The sequence below is a fragment of the Trichoplusia ni genome, chromosome 13 (assembly GCF_003590095.1).
Source record: "Trichoplusia ni isolate ovarian cell line Hi5 chromosome 13, tn1, whole genome shotgun sequence".
Taxonomy (NCBI): domain Eukaryota; kingdom Metazoa; phylum Arthropoda; class Insecta; order Lepidoptera; family Noctuidae; genus Trichoplusia; species Trichoplusia ni.
The window spans coordinates 9731706-9754164 of NC_039490.1; the positions used below are offsets into that span (position 1 = coordinate 9731706).

Here is a 22459-nt window from a genome sequence, read left to right on the forward strand (position 1 = left end):
CAACAACACCAACGACTACAACTTCCACAACAACACCAACGACTACAACTTCCACAACAACACTAACGACCACAACTTCCACAACAACACCAACGACAACAACTTCCACAACAACGGAGAAAACAACACCAACGACTACAACTTCCACAACAACACCAACGACCACAACTTCCACAACAACACCAACGACCTCAACTTCCACAACAACACCAACGACAACAACTTCCACAACAACGGAGAAAACAACACCAACCACCACAACTTCAACAACAACGGAGAAAACAACACCAACGACTACAACTTCCACAACAACACCAACGACCACAACTTCCACAACAACACCAACGACTACAACTTCCACAACAACACCAACGACTACAACTTCCACAACAACACCAACGACCACAACTTCCACAACAACACCAACGACCTCAACTTCCACAACAACACCAACGACAACAACTTCCACAACAACGGAGAAAACAACACCAACCACCACAACTTCAACAACAACGGAGAAAACAACACCAACGACTACAACTTCCACAACAACACCAACGACCACAACTTCCACAACAACACCAACGACAACAACTTCCACAACAACGGAGAAAACAACACCATCCCCAACAAGTGATAACACAACACCAACCACCACAACTTCAACAACAACGGAGAAAACAACACCAACGACTACAACTTCCACAACAACACCAACGACCACAACTTCCACAACAACACCAACGACCACAACTTCCACAACAACACCAACGACAACAACTTCCACAACAACGGAGAAAACAACACCAACGACTACAACTTCCACAACAACACCAACGACCACAACTTCCACAACAACGGAGAAAACAACACCAACGACTACAACTTCCACAACAACACCAACGACCACAACTTCCACAACAACACCAACGACAACAACTTCCACAACAACGGAGAAAACAACACCATCCCCAACAAGTGATAACACAACACCAACCACCACAACTTCAACAACAACGGAGAAAACAACACCAACGACTACAACTTCCACAACAACACCAACGACCACAACTTCCACAACAACACCAACGACAACAACTTCAACAAGCTCAGATAAAACAACACCAACCACAACATCAGATAAAACAACACCAACCACAACAACTGATAAAACAACACCAACCAATTCAACTTCCTCAACCACTGATAAAACGACACCAACCAGCACACCATCTACAACATCAGACAAAACAACACCAACCACAACAACAGATAAAACAACACCAACCACAACAACTGATAAAACAACACCAACCAGCACACCATCCACAACAACTGTTAAAACAACACCAACCAATTCAACTTCCACAACAACTGACAAAACAACACCAACCAGCACACCATCCACAACATCAGGGAAAACAACACCAACCACAACATCAGATAAAACAACACCAACCAGCACACCATCCACAATAACTGATAAAACAACACCAACCAATTCAACTTCCACAACAACTGACAAAACAACACCAACCACAACAACTGATAAAACAACACCAACCAGCACACCATCTACAACATCAGACAAAACGACACCCACCAGCACACCAACCACAACAACGGACAAAACAACACCAACCAGCACACCAACCACAACATCAGACAAAACAACACCAACCAGCACACCAACCACAACATCAGACAAAACGACACCAACCAGCACACCAACCACAACAACGGACAAAACAACACCAACCAGCACACCAACCACAACATCAGACAAAACAACACCAACCAGCACACCAACCACAACATCAGACAAAACGACACCAACCAGCACACCAACCACAACAACGGACAAAACGACACCAACCAGCACACCATCTACAACATCAGACAAAACGACACCAACCAGCACACCATCTACAACATCAGGGAAAACAACACCAACCAGCACACCATCCACAACATCAGGGAAAACAACACCAACCACAACATCAGATAAAACAACACCAACCACAACAACTGATAAAACAACACCAACCACAACAACTGATAAAACAACACCAACCAATTCAACTTCCACAACATCAGACAAAACAACACCAACCAGCACACCATCCACAATAACTGATAAAACAACACCAACCAATTCAACTTCCACAACAACTGACAGAACAACACCAACCACAACGACTGATAAAACAACACCAACCAATTCAACTTCCACAACAACTGACAAAACAACACCAACCAGCACACCATCCACAACATCAGGGAAAACAACACCAACCACAACAACTGATAAAACAACACCAACCAGCACACCATCTACAACAACTGATAAAACAACACCAACCACAACATCAGACAAAACAACACCAACCACAACAACTGATAAAACAACACCATCCAGCACACCATCTACAACATCAGACAAAACGACACCAACCAGCACACCATCTACAACATCAGACAAAACAACACCAACCAGCACACCAACCACAACATCAGACAAAACAACACCAACCACAACATCGGACAAAACAACACCAACCACAACAACTGATAAAACGACACCAACCAGCACACCATCTACAACATCAGACAAAACAACATCAACCACAACAACTGATAAAACAACACCATCCAGCACACCATCTACAACATCAGACAAAACGACACCAACCAGCACACCATCTACAACATCAGACAAAACAACACCAACCAGCACACCAACTACAACATCAGACAAAACAACACCAACCACAACAACTGATAAAACAACACCATCCAGCAAACCATCTACAACATCAGACAAAACAACACCAACCAGCACACCAACCACAACATCAGACAAAACGACACCCACCAGCACACCAACCCCAACATCAGACAAAACAACACTAACCAGCACACCAACCACAACAACGGACAAAACAACACCAACCACAACAACTGATAAAACAACACCAACCAGCACACCATCTACAACATCAGACAAAACGACACCCACCAGCACACCAACCACAACACCAACCACAACATCAGACAAAACAACGCCAACCACAACAACTGATAAAACAACACCAACCACAACATCAGACAAAACAACACCATCCAGCACACCATCTACAACATCAGACAAAACAACACCAACCAGCACACCATCTACAACATCAGACAAAACAACACCAACCGCAACATCAGACAAAACAACACCAACCAGCACACCATCTACAACATCAGACAAAACAACACCAACCACAACATCAGACAAAACAACACCAACCAGCACACCATCTACAACATCAGACAAAACAACACCAACCAGCACACCATCTACAACATCAGACAAAACAACACCAACCACAACATCAGACAAAACAACACCAACCAGCACACCATCTACAACATCAGACAAAACTACACCAACCGCAACAACTGATAAAACAACACCAACCACAACATCAGACAAAACAACACCAACCAGCACACCAATTACAACATCAGACAAAACGACACCAACCAGCACACCAACCACAACAACGGACAAAACATCACCATCTACAACATCAGACAAAACTACACCAACCGCAACAACTGATAAAACAACACCAACCACAACATCAGACAAAACAACACCAACCAGCACACCAATTACAACATCAGACAAAACGACACCAACCAGCACACCAACCACAACAACGGACAAAACATCACCAACCACAACATCGGACAAAACAACACCAACCACAACAACTGATAAAACAACACCAACCACAACAACTGATAAAACAACACCAACCAGCACACCATCTACAACATCAGACAAAACAACACCAACCAGCACACCATCTACAACATCAGACAAAACAACGCCAACCACAACAACTGATAAAACAACACCATCTACAACATCAGACAAAACAACACCAACCAGCACACCATCTACAACATCAGACAAAACGACACCCACCAGCACACCAACCACAACACCAACCACAACATCAGACAAAACAACGCCAACCACAACAACTGATAAAACAACACCAACCAGCACACCATCTACAACATCAGACAAAACGACACCCACCAGCACACCAACCACAACACCAACCACAACATCAGACAAAACAACACCAACCAGCACACCAACCACAACATCAGACAAAACAACACCAACCAGCACACCAACTACAACATCAGACAAAACAACACCAACCACAACATCAGACAAAACAACACCAACCAGCACACCATCTACAACATCAGACAAAACGACACCGACCAGCACACCATCTACAACATCAGACAAAACAACACCAACCAGCACACCATCTACAACATCAGACAAAACGACACCAACCAGCACACCAACCACAACAACTGATAAAACAACACCAACCAATTCAACTTCCTCAACCACTGATAAAACGACACCAACCAGCACACCATCTACAACATCAGACAAAACGACATCAACCAGCACACCAACCACAACATCAGACAAAACGACACCAACCAGCACACCAACCACAACATCAGACAAAACAACGCGAACCACAACAACTGATAAAACAACACCAACCAGCACACCATCTACAACATCAGACAAAACGACACCAACCAGCACACCATCTACAACATCAGACAAAACAACACCAACCAGCACACCATCTACAACATCAGACAAAACAACGCCAACCACAACAACTGATAAAACAACACCATCTACAACATCAGACAAAACAACACCAACCAGCACACCATCTACAACATCAGACAAAACGACACCCACCAGCACACCAACCACAACACCAACCACAACATCAGACAAAACAACGCCAACCACAACAACTGATAAAACAACACCAACCAGCACACCATCTACAACATCAGACAAAACGACACCCACCAGCACACCAACCACAACACCAACCACAACATCAGACAAAACAACACCAACCAGCACACCAACCACAACATCAGACAAAACAACACCAACCAGCACACCAACTACAACATCAGACAAAACAACACCAACCACAACATCAGACAAAACAACACCAACCAGCACACCATCTACAACATCAGACAAAACGACACCAACCAGCACACCAACCACAACAACTGATAAAACAACACCAACCAATTCAACTTCCTCAACCACTGATAAAACGACACCAACCAGCACACCATCTACAACATCAGACAAAACGACACCAACCAGCACACCAACCACAACATCCGACAAAACGACACCAACCAGCACACCAACCACAACAACGGACAAAACAACACCAACCACAACATCGGACAAAACAATACCAACCACAACAACTGATAAAACAACACCAACCAGCACACCATCTACAACATCAGACAAAACAACACCAACCAGCACACCATCTACAACATCAGACAAAACGACACCAACCAGCACACCATCTACAACATCAGACAAAACGACACCAACCAGCACACCAACCTCAACATCAGACAAAACAACACCAACCACAACATCAGACAAAACAACACCAACCAGCACACCATCTACAACATCAGACAAAACGACACCAACCAGCACACCATCTACAACATCAGACAAAACAACACCAACCAGCACACCATCTACAACATCAGACAAAACGACACCAACCAGCACACCAACCACAACAACTGATAAAACAACACCAACCAATTCAACTTCCTCAACCAATGATAAAACGACACCAACCAGCACACCATCTACAACATCAGACAAAACAACACCAACCACAACATCAGACAAAACAACACCAACCAGCACACCATCTACAACATCAGACAAAACGACACCAACCAGCACACCAACCACAACAACGGACAAAACAACACCATCCAGCACACCATCTACAACATCATACAAAACAACACCAACCAGCACACCATCTACAACATCAGACAAAACAACACCAACCAGCACACCATCTACAACATCAGACAAAACGACACCAACCAGCACACCAACCACAACAACTGATAAAACAACACCAACCAATTCAACTTCCTCAACCACTGATAAAACGACACCAACCAGCACACCATCTACAACATCAGACAAAACAACACCAACCAGCACACCATCTACAACATCAGACAAAACGACACCAACCAGCACACCAACCACAACATCAGACAAAACGACACCAACCAGCACACCAACCACAACAACGGACAAAACAACACCAACCACAACATCGGACAAAACAACACCAACCACAACAACTGATAAAACAACACCAACCAGCACACCATCTACAACATCAGACAAAACAACACCAACCAGCACACCAACCACAACAACGGACAAAACAACGCCAACCGCAACAACGGACAAAACAACACCATCCAGCACACCATCTACAACAACTGACAGTACACCGTTTACAAAAACTACATCGTCTTTAACAACAGAAAGTTCTCAACCCACAACTAGTTCAACCGAAACAACAACATCGACAACTTTATCTACAACTAGTAGTACGCCACCTTCTACAACTGTTGATCCCGCACCGATTTGCGGTCGATACGATGTTTGGGTAGACGTTGACAAAGCCAATTGCAGTGAATATTATTTATGTATCTACGGCCATCTTGATCATCAGCTTTGTCCAGACAATTTAGCTTACAGCCTTAAACGTCGCGTAAGTACCAAAATCTCACTTTTAGTTCCACGTTCAGTAAAAAACGTTTGACGCAAGTAAGCAGGTTTTGGTTAAGCGAAAGTTGTTTGAGCATTAACGGAATCAGTTGCTAAGGGTTGAATAATCATTCAATTGGAAGCCTGCTAGACTAAATTTTCATTTGACTTTCTTATTTAAGTTTGGTTTTGAAGGCAGGTTCCGAACACTTCCACAGACCTGTGAACTTTCAGACACACGCATTAGACTTGCTTGACGTTTGAATTAATTAAATTAATAACTAAAGATTAAAAGACCCCTTTTCCTTGTTTTCGCGGGGGAATCCACATAGACACCCGCTTTGTCAGCATGTTAAGAGCGTCGGCCTTCTCGCCTTACATTGGGGTGACAACATTCGTGGGTCTGTCAAACGACTGTTCAAAAAACCACAGCTTTTTATTTCAAATTTGATTTTCTTATTTTTCAGCGATGCATGCCTGGAAACCCAACAAATTGTCCAGATTCACCAAATTATGATCCAAACTTACAAAATAGACGAAAATATGCATTAACAAAAAAAGATGCAAAGGAAGAATCGAACATGCAAGAAGATATACCAGAATATTCGGAGACAGATAAAGAATCAATGGATGAGGATCAGACGGAAGAAACACTAGGCAACACCTCAGATAAAAGCAATTACGACTATGGTTATCCTCAAAATCGTCATCGAAATAATCCTGTCAAGGTTCATCAAACTCAATATAATTACCAGAATCCCTCAGATTTGAATAATCAAAAATCAAGTTTGAATGGCTTGTCGGGTAAGAATCTACCAAGATTGGAATTGAAACCACTGCTCCCTAAGATTTTAAAGAAATGTGACAATACGCCTGGTTCGCTACATCTTTTTGAGGACTTGACAGATTGCCGTAAGTTTTATATTTGTGCTTCGGGAGTAGAGACACGTGATACTTGTCCTGATGGCATGTTGTTCAGCCCTGAACATAGTGTAAGTTTTGTTTTTATCTTAAAACTGTATTTTTTTAGGAAATAATTTGTCGAAACAGTCTAATTAATAGCTAATATGGTTTCAACAACAAAAACATACTATCGAGTTCATAAAAAGCTAATGAGTCAGACTATTTCTCGTTCATTCCCAAGTTCTGACGCTAAAAAAAATACAGAGGAATTGAACTGACATTCTTCAATTTTGAAGTCGGTTAAAAAGCAGACGGTTCACAAGATTATGTTTATGATGTTAATTAGGAAGAGCGAGGCCTCCTAGCACAGGTAAACACTTACTTAAAAGGAGGTCTCCTTGTAAGATTTTATGATTATGTTAACTTGTGTCAAATAAACAATTTTTTTTTTTTAACATGAAATTGTTATCAATTTGATTTTTTTTCGGGATGAAACGCTAATGACTTCAAGCATAGCCGAGACCTCGGCCGAATGGGGTATGTCGGACGTTCTTCTATCTAAGACTACTCCGGGCCCCTACAACAGCCTGATCAGAGCCATAGGCCGCAGGCTGCCGTATGAGAGGCCTGAAGCTCGAGCGCCAGAGTAGTACTTTTGTAGTGGCGCGCCACCGTGGGGCAGCTCACAAGCGCGTTGATCTAGTATTAAACCTACTTATATTTTTCAGGTTTGTTTGCCAGCGTCTCAAGTTAAATGCAAGAATATCTGTTCTTCAAATAAATTCGAAATAATTCCTGATGCGTACGATGACACCAAATACTATGTTTGTCAAAATGGGAGAGCAATCCTTAAGCAATGTCCCAGATACTTGAGATTTGACCCCGTGACCGTAAGATGTATTTCTAAATAATTTAGAATAAGTTATTTATTTATGTCGTTGCTCTTGTAATAATAATATATCATAGGTTTCACACAACGCCATCTAGTCTCAAACTTCGGAAAACTTGTGATTTCACCAACATCCAAATCATTAAAAACAGCCAGACTCAGGACAAGCGTTCGTAGACCACAAAAATGCTTGCGGGTTCGATCCCCGCGTAGAACAAGCATTTGTGTGATCCACGAATGCTTGTCCTGAGTCTGAGTGTCTTTGTGTATGTGACTTGAATGTTTGTGAAATCTCTCGCTACACAAGGATTAAATTCCTGAATGCGTCGTTCTTATTAAACAAAAAAAAAATAAAGAGAAATTTTAATATTAAGTACGTTTTATTGTTCAATTTTTTTTTTCAGATTTGTAAGCCACGGGAGCCATTGAAGTAGGAATCAAAAACGAGATATTAATTATTATATTAATCTTGAGTTTTAATATAAATAAGTAAGAAAAAAATTTTTTTTTGAAAAAAACTTTTGTTGGTGCGAATTTCCTTCTGCACATTTCTTTGCAGAGATGTCATCACACTACTTATTGTTCGTTTGTGTACATCCTTATCTACTAAAAACCTTACACCTATTGAATATCTTTCGCTTGGATTATCTTTTGACTAATAAACGATACCGCACCATTTTGTATTTATTTTTCCTCACTAATATTCAATATCAGAAAACTCAAAAAACACAAAATTACACAAATATTATAAAGTCAAGAGTTGTAAGTATGTTTGTTACTCTTTCACTCTAAAAAGGCTGGAATAGTTCAGAAATTTTACTGATCTGATAAATAGACTTATGAGTCGAGTAAAATTAACTTGTCAAGTGCGAGTCGGATTCGCGACACTATGGGTTCCGTATTCATGGGCTATAGAAAACATATCGGTAGGAAGACTAATAAGTTTCCAATGAAATTAATTCACTTAACATTGATACTTATTTGTTGTTATAATGGCAACAGAAATACAAAATCTATGAAAATTCTAACTGTCTATGTATCTCGGTTTAAGAGATACCGCTTTGGCATCAGATTACCTATGCCTTAGTAATAATCATGATCCTAGCCTTTTCCCAACTATGTTGGGGTCGGCTACCAGTCCTACCGGTTTCGGCTAAGTACCAGTTTTTTGAGCGACTGCCTATCTCACCTCCTCAACCCAGTTACCTGGGCAACACGATACCCCTTGCTTAGACTGGTTGTCAGACTTCTCAAGCTTCTGACTACCTGGGACGACTCTTCAAAGATGTAGGAATAACATCCGGGACCCACAGTTGAACGTGCCTTCCGAAACAATGAAAATAGAGTTCCTTTATTATCTTTGGTAACAAAATGGAAAAGAAAATGAAAAAATAGACTACTTTTTTATCTATAAGCCTATGGAATGCCCCATGGTGGGGTGCCATTAACAAAACCTACAGTGCCAAGGCTGTTGATAAAAACAAACTATTACTGTTTACCACAAACCGATACAGTGAACCAGCTATCTTATTCCCTTTTAAAGTCTGCTTTTTTTTTATCTAGCCCACTGTGTCCCACGGCTGGACAAACTTACACGATCTCTATTCTAGGCCGCATGGAACCAGCCTGCGCGGTAAGCGTTAAGGTCGTCTCGTCACCGCTTCCTAGGTTGCCCACGACGACGCCGTCCATAGTGTGGCGACTTTGGCCTAACGATCGCTGTCCATGTGGCTGACGTGACCTGCCCAAGCCTATTTTAGCCTGGCAGATATATTACTAAACCAAAAAAAAATTACCTGCACCTAAGTGCACGTGCGGTAGCCAAAATACCTGCCTACTAGATTCAAAACACATTTTTTCCTCGTTCAATGCGGATGAAATTCTATCAAGAAAAAACAATTAAAAATCTCGTAGATGTCAATCAATTTAATATCTTCATCAAATTAACAAAACAAATATAATAATTGGATTATAAACTGATTTGGATCTAAAGTGCTTTATCAATTAAAAATCAATCGATTTTTTCTTTATTATGATTATAAAGATATCTGTGATCTATCATCTAAGATTGATAAGATTGAATCCGCATTTTTTTTTGTCAAGTCATGAAACTAATTTGTTTGTAACCTTGTGTTTTATTTATAAAAACAACCATTAGCAATTAGCAATTGTGATGATCAATGCTCAATCTCTGTATGAGAGGCCTGCAGTGTGACAGTTACAGGCTGGTGTTATTATCAGCTTCGGTAATGGCGCCCCACCGTGGGGTAGCTCACAAGCGTGGTGATCAATGCTCGTTCTCTGTATGAAAGGCCTGAAGTGGGACAGTTACAGGCTGGTTGTATGCTCTGGTTGCTCATCCCTTCTCTATATGAGAGGACGCCTATACCTAGAAGGCCATTTACAGTGGTTACTTAAAATTAATTCTAAAATGTATATCTATAGCTATAGCTTGAAAATTCAATACAGTACTGAGAAATAGTGGTAGACACTCTGGGCCCCGATTTTGCTATTTTGCAATGGTCAATGAATGAATGAAAATAAGATTAAAGGGACTCTTCGTATTCTGATTAACATTTTTCCAACACAACAATTGGAAAATCCATTTGAAAATTGGAAGATTTCCAATTATTGTGTTGACAAAATGCTTAAGAGTATAGATACTTTCAAATTTCATCCAATTGCCATTAATTTTATTCATCGGCCATTGTAAAATAGCAGAATTCCCCGATCTTCGTATGACATACAAGTCCTACTAAGTAGTTAGAAGATATGAATGTTTATTTCTGCGGTTCGACTGTTTGTTCGCCGTATGTTGAAATTTAAAGAAAGGATGTATTTCTGTTTCTACTATCGAAATAAATACTAAAAATAAAGATCGACGTTCAGCAATGCTTGTTGCGGCCATATATTTGTTGCGTTTACATTTCAGAATACGTAACGAACATAACAAAACATACATATGTCAAAAGAATCAAAAATATATGACCACCTGTTTGGAAACGTTTGAAAAAATTAGATGGAATTTCTTATTTTTATATATAAAAAGAAAAGAATTGCTTTTCGTTAGTCTCGCTAAAACTCGAGGACCGCTGAACCAATTTGGCTTATTTTAGTCTTGAAATATTCGTAGCAGTCCAGGGAAGGTCTAAACGGTGAGACTGCACGGATAGCCGAGTGGTTGAGGTCATCACGCCAAACCCACTGTGCGTGACGTGTCGCGGGTTCGATCCTCGCGTGATCCACGAATGCTTGTTCTGAGTCTGGGTGTCTTTGTACATGTGAATTGTATGTTTGTGAAACCCCCCGCGACACAAGGATTAAATTCCTTAGTGCGGGAGTGGTTTATAAAAAAAAGAAATACTCGGGAATCGCTGAACCAGTTTGGCTAATTTTAGTTTTGAAATATTCAATTTTTTCCGCGTTTTCTTTTACGAAAAATTTCAAGCGGTGAGAAAACATATACAAATTGCGGCAAAGAAATCAAACACTATAAAATAACCACGAGATCGGGTAATGAGCGGGTGAAACCGCAGGAAACAGCTAGTTCAAAATAATTATATAATAGTGGTTAACAGTCATGTTTAGAAAACTGATTATACTAATTGTCACACTAAATGAATTCGTTTTACAATAATTGGATGAACTTTTTAGTGAAGCATATTAAAAATATTACTATTTTAATTATAACCGCGGGTGGTAAACTATGATTGGGAAAACTAAAATCTGTAAGTAAATTGTATATTTAAAGTATTTTTTTTGTTTTGAATGGAATAAAATAGAATATATTCTTTATAGTAGACCATAAAACGACATTAGTGTAATAGTACCTACATGGCAATCATAATATATCGCTAATAGCTATGTCTTTTCAACCTTTGGATGGACAGGAAAGATGTAAGGATAGAAAAATAGAGGTAAGCATAACGGCAAAGGTCCAAATAGATCTAAATCTAAATTGTTTTATACAAAAAACAATAATTAAATCAATGCATCAAACAAATAAAAACGCGCTATTCTCAGGAACTACTCTTTCAAATTGAATTTTTTTAGTTAATAGACCATTCATCGAGAAAGGTTTTAGGCTATAAACCACCATGCTCCAATAGGAGCGAAGATGCAATGGCAAATATGGAAAAAACAGGGCAGATATAAATCATGACTTATATCTTCTAACCACGCGGACGAAGTCGCGGGCAATAGCTAGTATTAGCAAAGATAGATAATTTGTTGAATGTTAAAATTTCTTTGCTCATCAGTTATACTTTTGCTATTGTTTCAGTGACTTTCCTAATGCTCCTTTACGTACCTTCGTCTATACAACAGTTAGTTCACCAAGATGTAGTACAAGTAGCCGCTGATACCTATGAGGTTAGTATAAATTTAATTTTGATGCTTTTGAGAACATATCCATTAAAATAAAAATGGTAAGTTGCGAGTCAGACTGGTGTCATTGAGGACTCCGTACTAGGCTGGGCTAGGGTACCTTGAGATCACGACTCGGCCCCCGGCCGCAGAAAGCGCACCGGGCCGCTATTTATTTTTAATTATTTTCTATCTGTTGTTGCAACAGAAACGATCTAGCCCTCAAAATTCATGAATAACAGTTTGTTGATGGACAGACAGACAGACTGACGTACTTTGGGTACGGAACCCTAATAATTACCTAATGACCTTATAAATAGCGTAGCATTCTATTAGTAAAATATTTTCGTAGACCCTGAGATAAACTGCCCCCCCCCCCCCTTTACAAATCAAGAACCTAATATTGATTCTATTCAATATTCCAATACAGGTCATCCCAAAATACGACGAAATGAAAAATCACGCACCGCCAAAAAATACGATACAAGTTATAGACGTGAAAGATGAAAACGAAACGATTGTAAGTCATGTTCATAACGAGGAGGTATCTCAAGAAGTTAATAAGTTACATAAAGATACAATACTTCATAATACATCTTTGGCTCATGATCATGTAAATGGTACTGAAGAAGTTCCTAAAATTGTTAAAAAGAGTCTGTTTGAAAATAATACTACTAACTTGAAAGATGATGTGACGGTACGTATTCATTTGCATTTTTAGCAAGTTCCCTAAGGATTCTTGTGTCGCGGAAGGTTTCACAAATATTCAAGTCACATGCACAAAGACACCCAGACTCAGGACAAGCGTTCGTGGATCGCACAAACAGAGATCGACCCAGCGACACGTCGCGCTCTGTGGGTTTGTGGTCACCTCAACCACTCAGCAATCCGTTCTCATCTTTCTAGATCCGATCTTTATAAATAGTGTAAGCCTTCTTTAACCATTACTAGTCCTCGTTTTTTAGTTTTGAACCGTATAAGAAACTCTAACTTGACGTAATTTAAAAACAACTCTAGCTGTTGTCTTTGTCAGTCTAATTATTAGTAAGTAGTACATTTCATCATATTAACTTCTATCATTCCTTTTATAGGTATTCAGCCAGAATACCACTCACCAAAACGTAACAAAAACCAAGAAAGATCTTTCAAAATCAGATGTCCTTACTACAACTAACAGTACAAAAAACAATACTTCAAAAGCACTGATCACTCGTCGTATTGGAGATAAATCTGATATACATAACCTAACTTTTATCGACAATATTGCAAAAATCATTAATGGCAGCGAAAACATTAATATAACTGAACCAGATTCAGTCAACACTACAGATATACTAAGAAGATCTAACGTTCCTCCTAAACTTCTACATAAAAGTGATACTAAAAATGGAACTGATGTACATGTAAATGATAAAACTATGCAAGTACACGAAAGTACTGAACACGATACAGCAAAATTATTCGATGATCCGATTGAAGTAGTATCTGTAAATAGTACTGCACAATATTTCGAATTAATCAAAGATAATGCTGAAAACCCGAATGTAACTGCAGAGGACAATGATATCTCGTTTCGATCAGATTTTCTGAAGAAAAAACACAGTGCAGTCAACCTTTTAAATCGAAATCATGATGTCATGAATGATGGTATTTCTACTGAAAATGAAATGCATGTTAAAGAAACAAATGATAATCTAGAGAACGTTTTTCTTATTATGAATACAGGTGAAATTGACGGATTTAAAACCAATATTCCAGACTTAAAATTATTTTTAAATGATCAAAAAGATACTCCAGTATTAAATGAAGCCATAGATACGTCCATAAACAAACTAGCAACAAACATGATAGACCGAAATCTGAAACAAGCAAAATTCAAAAATGTGTTTTTAATTTTGAATACAGGTATCATATCTAATTTTCGTTATAACTCCCTAGATCCAGATGAAATTAATCCAATAAACAAATTTGAAATTCGACGGTTAAATAAAAATGGAAGTGAAGGAAAGTTTTCAATAGATAAAGATAAACGAATTATAGACAGTAAATTCAGAAGAACGGGGAACTTAGATGTAAATAAAACATTTCTTAATGGTGAAGGCAAAGATTATAACAACGGTGAGTTTTTTGAAATAACTACTTTCAGCGAATCAGGTTTGAGAAATGAAGATCAAATCGGTGCAAGAAACAATGTGAATGAAAATGTTCATTTAAGACAAACACTTATAGAAGTAGATCCTGATAATCCAGAATATGGTTTTGCAAATTTCGATGTTCTTAATGGTGCCATAGGAATCTTACACCGTATAAAACGAAGCACCAAGAAACACGAAAGAAAACTTCGTGAAGTTGACAAATCTAAGCACGATGAAGTCTGTCAGCAATGCAAGGATTTGTATAAACATTTAGAAAATGACCTTGAGGATATTCCAGAATTCAGAATGTTGAAACCAGAAAATCTGATCAACATATTAAAATATACGAAGTTCGTTGAGAAAAACGATTGTCCACTTTCAATATTTTTCAAGCTTGCTTTGAAAAAAGTTTATGATAGGTTATCACGCATCGAAAATGTACTTTTAAAATCCCTTTTGCGGTACTTGAATAATTTAATTGAAGGGAAAGTTGAAGTTATAAATTTGGTGACTAAAAAGCTTACCAACATTCCGTTCCCGATGAAACTTAGACTGCAGTTACTACAAGATCCAGCTCAAAGCATCAAAGAAATAATGTCGTACACAACTTCAATTATTTGCCAATAATAAACAACAGGGTATTTTTCAAAAACACTGTTTGGTTCGTGAGACAGATTTCTAAAAAATATTGAATACATATTTTTTCTCTTATCTCGTAAACAAAAAATTAAGGGGAGACAGTGATTTATCGCGAATGATCGCGTGTGACGTCACTTACCAGTACGCTTTTTACTGGTGATGTTTTTAGCACGTTCTACCATATTTAAGTGCCATTGTCGTTTCTTTTTAACGAAATGATAAAATATAAAATATGTATTCAATATTTTTTGAAATCTGTCTGACGGACTAAGCAGATTTATATTATTACCTTTAGTTAGAAACCTTATTAAAACATGCCTATGTGTGCATCTCTATGTGTGTAGCCCCTGTAAATACACAATGACGTTCTGTACTAACACAGCTTGCATTTGTGTGTAACTGTCACACAAATGAAAAGCTACAATATAATACACATACAGCCAAGTGCGCACACATTATTTAAATTGTGTCAGAGTTAACCTTAAGCAAATTCTCTCTAAATGTTGCCTGAATAAGGGTGTTTCAAAATGAAATGTCAAAATTAAAACATGAAACTTTTTATTTACATTCTTTCGCACTTTTTTATATTTTTACTTAATTTTTTATAAATAACATGTATACTATACAAATTTTCATAATTTATCATAAATAATATTTGTGCGACTTTTCAAATTTTTATTACATCGTCATTTCTTTTGAGTAAATAAAATTATTTGAATATATTTTTCTTGTTTGACAATTTTAATTTTAAATTGATTGTTAAATGAACAATCGTCGAGATTTCGAAGGACTTAAGGCCACCTCACGCTGAAATCACTCTTATCTTTAAAAGAATAAAGTTTATAATCCAGTGACATGGACAGCCCTACTAAAAGAAAATAATGCAGCATTTTTTTTAAGATTGATAAGCTCCTTTTTCATTCTTCCTTTAGCAGACTTCTCACTTCTTCTCCACTCAACAATCAACTCTCAAACAACATCATTTATATTTTTTAAATGCAAATCTCAAAGTTTCATTACTAAGGAATAATTATATACAGGGTGTTCGTTAAATAATCTTAAAAATGATTTTTGAAAGTTGGTACTTTTAGTGCCACTCCAAAAAATAATTGCGTTCGGCTCTAAAATGTGTTTTCGATAAGATTATTTATTGAACACCAGCCGATGTCGTTTTGTTCAGTCGTTAAGAAGGTCGGCGCTCAAGTTATTTTTCACTCTGTTTAGCTGTGCAGCCCTTGTCAGATTTCGGAGCGCATGACTGGAAAAAGAAAATAAAGTATTTTTTTAAAAGTGGACCCTATACCTGTAGTACGTACTTTGAAAAAAATCGTAAGATAATCTGGATTCGTAAACTATCTAGTATGGATTGAGGGTATGGTGATTGAAGCTCCACTATTTGACATGGTACCAAGAACATTTTTCTTTCTGCATACTATGTCCCACTGCTGGGCTAAGATATCTCCCAAAGCCATCTACAATTCTCTATCCTGGGCCCATAAAAATCATCCCACCACCGCTTTCGGCCGACCACAGCCTTACCGACACCAGAAGATTTATACAAATCTGTCTTACCCTCGATCCAATGTCAAATTCCATTCCATCTCCACAAGCCATTTTAGTCGCTGATCCAGTAGCACAGAAGTAGTAAGACTCGCAGTCATCTGGATCTGGCACATTGCCGTACAACTCTGGAGGACAAATGTCTTCTGAACTGTGTGGTATCAAATGCTCAAATGCCACATCCATGCCCATTCCATTATTCATACGATCCTCGTTGGTGATCTCTGGATTAGTTTCGTTTAGTACACTGTTGAGTGTGTTGCCGTTTTGTTGTTTGTTGAATGTGCATCCACCCTCGGCGATTGGTACACAACCCTGGAAAATAAGGTTATTTTGTAATTATTTTCTGTGGTACAAAAATTTCGTTTGGATGAATAAAAAGCAACTGCCGCATTATTGAGTTAAATCCTTGTGTAGCGAGGATTTTCATAAAAAATACAATTAGGTTAGAACTTCATAACTGAACCGCTAGATGGCGTTGTAACAATTTTTTGGCATACTTTTCTCAATAAGAAGTATGCTATGTTACTTCTAATACCTCCAAGAATATGTATAAAAAGTTTCATGATGATCGGTTTGTAGTTTTTGCGTGAAAGCGTTAACACACGAACTTCCCTTCACATAGGTATATAAGTAAATAAAGGATTTTTACCCTCTCGTCCTCGCTGTATTCAAAGCCGTTATCGCAGACCATTCTAAAGGATTCCCCAGTTATGATGCATAAGTGGAAAACATCGCAATCGTGCTCATCAGCTATGTATCCAGTCAAACCAGGCGGACATATTGGTTTTGTAGTTGTAGCCTCTGCTTGTAAAGTTGTAGGTGCCTCAGTTGCAGGTGTAGTTTCTGGAGTTGTGACAACTTCAGGAGTTGCGGATGGGACTCCACCTAATGTACAACCACCTTCAGATATTTTGACGCATTCCTGTGGAAAATTAATGTTGAGATGGAAATTTTTATACAGGATAGAAAGAAAGGATATAAACTTTATGATGTTAACTGTTATGACCAAATTGCCTACCCAGATTCCCGTTTAGAATAGAATCGAAGAGAAAAAAAAAAAACATTTATAGCTTGCGCCTACAATAAGCGTTTGAAAAATTTTTATTTTTATCAATAATGTTAAAAAAAATACTTGATGTAAACAACAAATAATTATAAAACGGTTACGAATAATACTGTTATTTCCTTGGTCAATAGTATATCAAAATTTCGGATCTGAAGGATGCGATTAAACGTCAAATGTTACAATTTAATATCATGATCATACTCAATTAGATTATTCCCAAAAATCGTAATGACAATACTTTATCCTAAATAATTATAATAATTATTCACCTGTGTCTTGGGATCAAATTCTTCACCATCCCTACAGTACCATTTTACTGCGGCCCCATCAGTGCATCTATAGTATACAGCACATTCTTCAGGGTCAGCAATGGTTTCCTCGCCATCAGAGCAAGTGACGGTGGTTGTAGTGAGGAGGTCTGCAGTTGTGGGTTTGGCTGTAGTAGTCGAAGTTTGTGGGGATGCTGTTGTGACAGACATAGTGGGGTCTGTATTGGCTGTGGTTTTGATACCACTATGCGTGCAACCGCCTTCAGTTATTTCTACGCAAATCTGTGAAGAGGAATATGATGATTAATTAATACATATTTGATATAATTCCCAATTACTGTGGAAAAATACGAATAGTATCATTTTAGTCCAATCATCAGCCGTTGCAAATTATAGACAGTCGCTCTTGTTTAACACTTGTACTTAACTGCACTCAGTTAGACTGGAGGTCGATGACGACTCTAACACACTCTTAAACCTCTCAAAAAGCAAACCCATTGAACCTTCAACTTACTTTCTTATCCTCATCAAATTCATAACCATCAGCGCAGAACATCTTCGAAGGGAAACCCTCGGAGCAATGATAGTATGCATCACAGCTCTCTGGATCTGCTACATAGCCTATCTCATCGGGAGGGCAAACTGCTGGGATGATATCCCCCTCTTCTGTCGTAGGTCCTACAGGCGCAGGATTATCACCCAGAGTGCACCCACCAGGTGCTATGTCGACACATTCCTGAAAAATGGTGTGAAATTGTTATAAATGTATTAGCATTACGGATGTTGCTGTTAAAGGTAGCTAGCATGGGCGGACAAATCTGAATGCTGTTCTGTCGTTGAATTTCGAATGTGTTACTGTAGTATAGTCTAGTTGTCCATGTGATGAATTTCATACTTTAAATTTATTCTATAGGGTTTTCGACTACTAAAATGAGACAGTTGGTGACATGAAAAGTATTATTTTTTCTCAAGAGATTGAAGACTTTTAGGGTTTGAAAAGGTGACTCCAGCAATAAGAAATTGAATACTTATTGCCGATATCACGATCGAAAAAGTTGAACCCTTTGTATATTTTAAATAATTTAAATCTATCCTTGACTTAATAAAGATGTTACTAGCTAAATAAAGCAAAAAATAAATTGAGAAGAGAAAAATAATCTCACCTTTTCAATCGGATCAAATTCCTCGTTTTCCTTACAGAAGAATTGTAAAGCGAAATCACCGTAACAGTGGTAGTACCCATTACAATGTTCTGGGTCTGGAACTAAACCAGTCTGACCAGGGAGGCAAATAGGTAATGAACCCGGTTTATCCGGATATTCATCACTTTCCGAGTCTTCTATCGAAGATGCCAAAGTTGTTGATTCTGTCGAAAAGCCTTCCGTCGCGTCGTTAGTTGTAGATTCACCTGGTGTTGTTGAAACTGACTCGGTTGCAGAATCGTCTGTTGTGATCACAGATTCATCAGTTGTAGTTGCATCTGTTGCTATTTCAAATGTTGTAGATTCTTCAGTGATTGTTTCATCCGTGGTTGCTGATTCAGATGTTGAAGACTCATCGGTTGTAGAAGCTTCGGTAGCAGTTACATCTGTGGTTGCTGATTCAGATGTTGAAGACTCATCGGTTGTAGAAGCTTCGGTAGCAGTTACATCTGTGGTTGCTGATTCAGATGTTGAAGACTCACCGGTTGTAGAATCTTCGGTAGCAGTTGCATCTGTGGTTGCTGCTTCAGATGTTGAAGACTCATCAGTTGTAGAAGCTTCGGTAGCAATTGCATCTGTGGTTGCTGCTTCAGGTGTTGAAGACTCATCAGTTGTAGAAGCTTCGGTAGCAGTTGCATCTGTAGTTGCTGCTTCAGATGTTGAAGACTCATCAGTTGTAGAAGCTTCGGTAGCAGTTGCATCTGTGGTTGCTGCTTCAGGTGTTGAAGACTCATCAGTTGTAGAAGCTTCGGTAGCAGTTGCATCTGTGGTTGCTGCTTCAGGTGTTGAAGATTCATCGGTTGTTGAAGATTCAGTAGCACTTGCTTCCGTTGTTTCCACTTCAAATGCGTCTGTCGTTGTACTTGATCCGAGCGTGCAACCACCCTCGGCTATTGCGACGCAACCCTTAAATATAAATGCTTTAATTAGTATTTTTATCTGTTTTAATGCAAATATTGAGTTTTATTTAGAAATGAAAATACGCAAGAAGAAGAACTAGAAGTATTCCAAATAACAATTAACTTTAGAGCAGTTGTTCAAGCGTATTTAAGGGCATCGCCTGACTAGTGACTGGCCGGTTTACCTCATGATTAAGGATTCCGCTAGAGATCGAAAGTTGTCAACCGACATCATATTATTCATCACATTATCATTTAAGTATGTAGGAGTCTGACGAAAGTTGCTAAAAAATTAATACTTACACCAGAAGGATGATAATATTCAAACCCAGCGGGGCAAGTCAACGTTTGTTGTACACCCATGGCACACATATAGAACTCATTGCACTTATCCGGGTTTGGGAAAGTGCCAATAGCTCCTGGAGGACAAGCAAATGGTGCTGAAGTTGTTGGTTCGGGTTCGGTTGTGGTTGGTTCAGTTTCTGTTGGTTCCAAAGTTGTTGACGGTTCCAAGGTTGAGGTCGCATCTGTTGTAGCAGGTTCAATTGTTGATGTTTCCGTCGGGGTAGGTTCCAAAGTAGTTGGCGATGGTGTAGTTATTTCTCCTGCATCTTCTGTGGTTGCAGAATAATCTGGTACAGTTGAAATTTCTGGCGACGATTCGGTTGAACCCGAAGTGGTTTGTGAAGATGAATCGGTTGAACTTGAAGTGTCCTCTGAAGAAGAACTTGAAGTCGTACTTTCAGTTGAAGAGGAAGTTGTGTCCGAAGACGTTGAAGTCGATTCTGATGAAGTTGATTCAGAAGTCGTTGGTTCAGAAGATGAAGACTCAGTTGAAACTTCCATTGGTGTTGTAATTATGACTGGTATTCCTGTGGTTGTTGGGTACGTCGGACGCGTGCAACCACCTTCTTCTATTGGTACACAAGCCTGTCGAAGAAATTAAAATTTAAATTAATAAAATCACAAGACTGAAATGCATAGCCAAGAAACGTCAGAACATAAGGGTTCAGTTGTTGCGCATTCAGAATTTGTATATACGAGTATTTTTAGAGTTCGATTTAAGTTAAATAGCCTGCAAAACTCGACGATAGAAAGGATTTTTTTTTATTATTTAATATAGATCAAAAGATAGTTTTTCTTGTTTATCACCTAACAAGTATCAAATTTGGAACAAAGTTGTCTTTTACATCACGCAATTTATTTGGATATCTCATCTGGCAGCAAAAGAATAATATCCACATAAATAAATTCCCAGGAAACAGCTAGAATACTATAAAATGTGTGTACAATTACCAACCTTCACTTCAGGATCAAACTCCAACCCATTTCCACAAGTAAGGAGGAAAGCGTCACCGCCCGCACACATGTAGAACGCGTCGCACCTGTCAGGGTGTGCGACATGTCCGAACTCGTTCGGAGGACAAATTGGTGGCGGTGAGGTGGCATCCTCTGGTTCTAAAGTAGTAGCATCTGATCCGGACCCTTCAGTTGTAGACTCCAATCCGGACCAATCGGTTGTAGACTCTCCTGATCCAGACCCCTCGGTGGTTGATACTAATCCAGACCCTTCAGTAGTAGATTCACCTGATCCGGATCCCTCGGTTGTAGATTCCAATCCAGATCCTTCGGTTGTAGACTCTAATCCGGACCCTTCGGTTGTGGACTCTCCCAATCCAGATCCTTCAGTTGTAGACTCTAATCCAGACCCTTCGGTTGTAGACAATCCCAATCCAGACCCTTCGGTGGTTGATTCTAATCCGGACCCTTCGGTCGTAGACTCTCCCAATCCAGACCCTTCTGTAGTAGACTCTAATCCCGACCCGTCGGTTGTAGACTCT

The 22459-nt window shown here is 39.0% G+C and overlaps 2 protein-coding genes across 15 annotated transcripts in view; one reads left to right on the forward strand and one right to left on the reverse strand.

Moving 5' to 3' along the window:
- Positions 1-13952: 13952 nt before the first annotated feature.
- LOC113500243 lies at positions 13953-15607 on the forward strand. The gene is made up of 2 exons (XM_026880949.1): positions 13953-14570; positions 14784-15607. The coding sequence occupies exons 1-2, from the start codon at positions 14264-14266 to the stop codon at positions 15605-15607; spliced, it is 1131 nt and encodes a 376-aa protein (XP_026736750.1). The 5' UTR covers positions 13953-14263.
- Positions 15608-16532: 925 nt separating this feature from the next.
- Positions 16533-22459, reverse strand: part of LOC113499964 (mucin-17-like) — a 63383-nt gene continuing 57456 nt past the window's right edge. For all 14 annotated transcript variants that reach the window (XM_026880579.1, XM_026880587.1, XM_026880582.1 and 11 more), the window contains 8 exons: positions 21919-22384; positions 20922-21548; positions 19681-20625; positions 19032-19253; positions 18518-18799; positions 17832-18104; positions 17192-17494; positions 16533-16877 (listed from right to left, as the gene is read on the reverse strand). In XM_026880579.1, the coding sequence (XP_026736380.1) occupies positions 16824-16877; positions 17192-17494; positions 17832-18104; positions 18518-18799; positions 19032-19253; positions 19681-20625; positions 20922-21548; positions 21919-22384 (3172 nt within the window). In that variant the 3' untranslated portion in view covers positions 16533-16823. The remainder of the gene's footprint in view (positions 16878-17191; positions 17495-17831; positions 18105-18517; positions 18800-19031; positions 19254-19680; positions 20626-20921; positions 21549-21918; positions 22385-22459) is intronic.

What these genes read in the sequence shown, in the direction of transcription:
- LOC113500243 (XM_026880949.1), top strand. Translation starts at nt 14,264, where the DNA reads ATGCAAGTACACGAAAGTACTGAACACGATACAGCAAAATTATTCGAT. An exon ending in TTTTCTTATTATGAATACAG is followed by an intron (nt 14,571 to 14,783) that starts GTGAAATTGACG and finishes ATAACTCCCTAG; the next exon opens with ATCCAGATGAAATTAATCCA.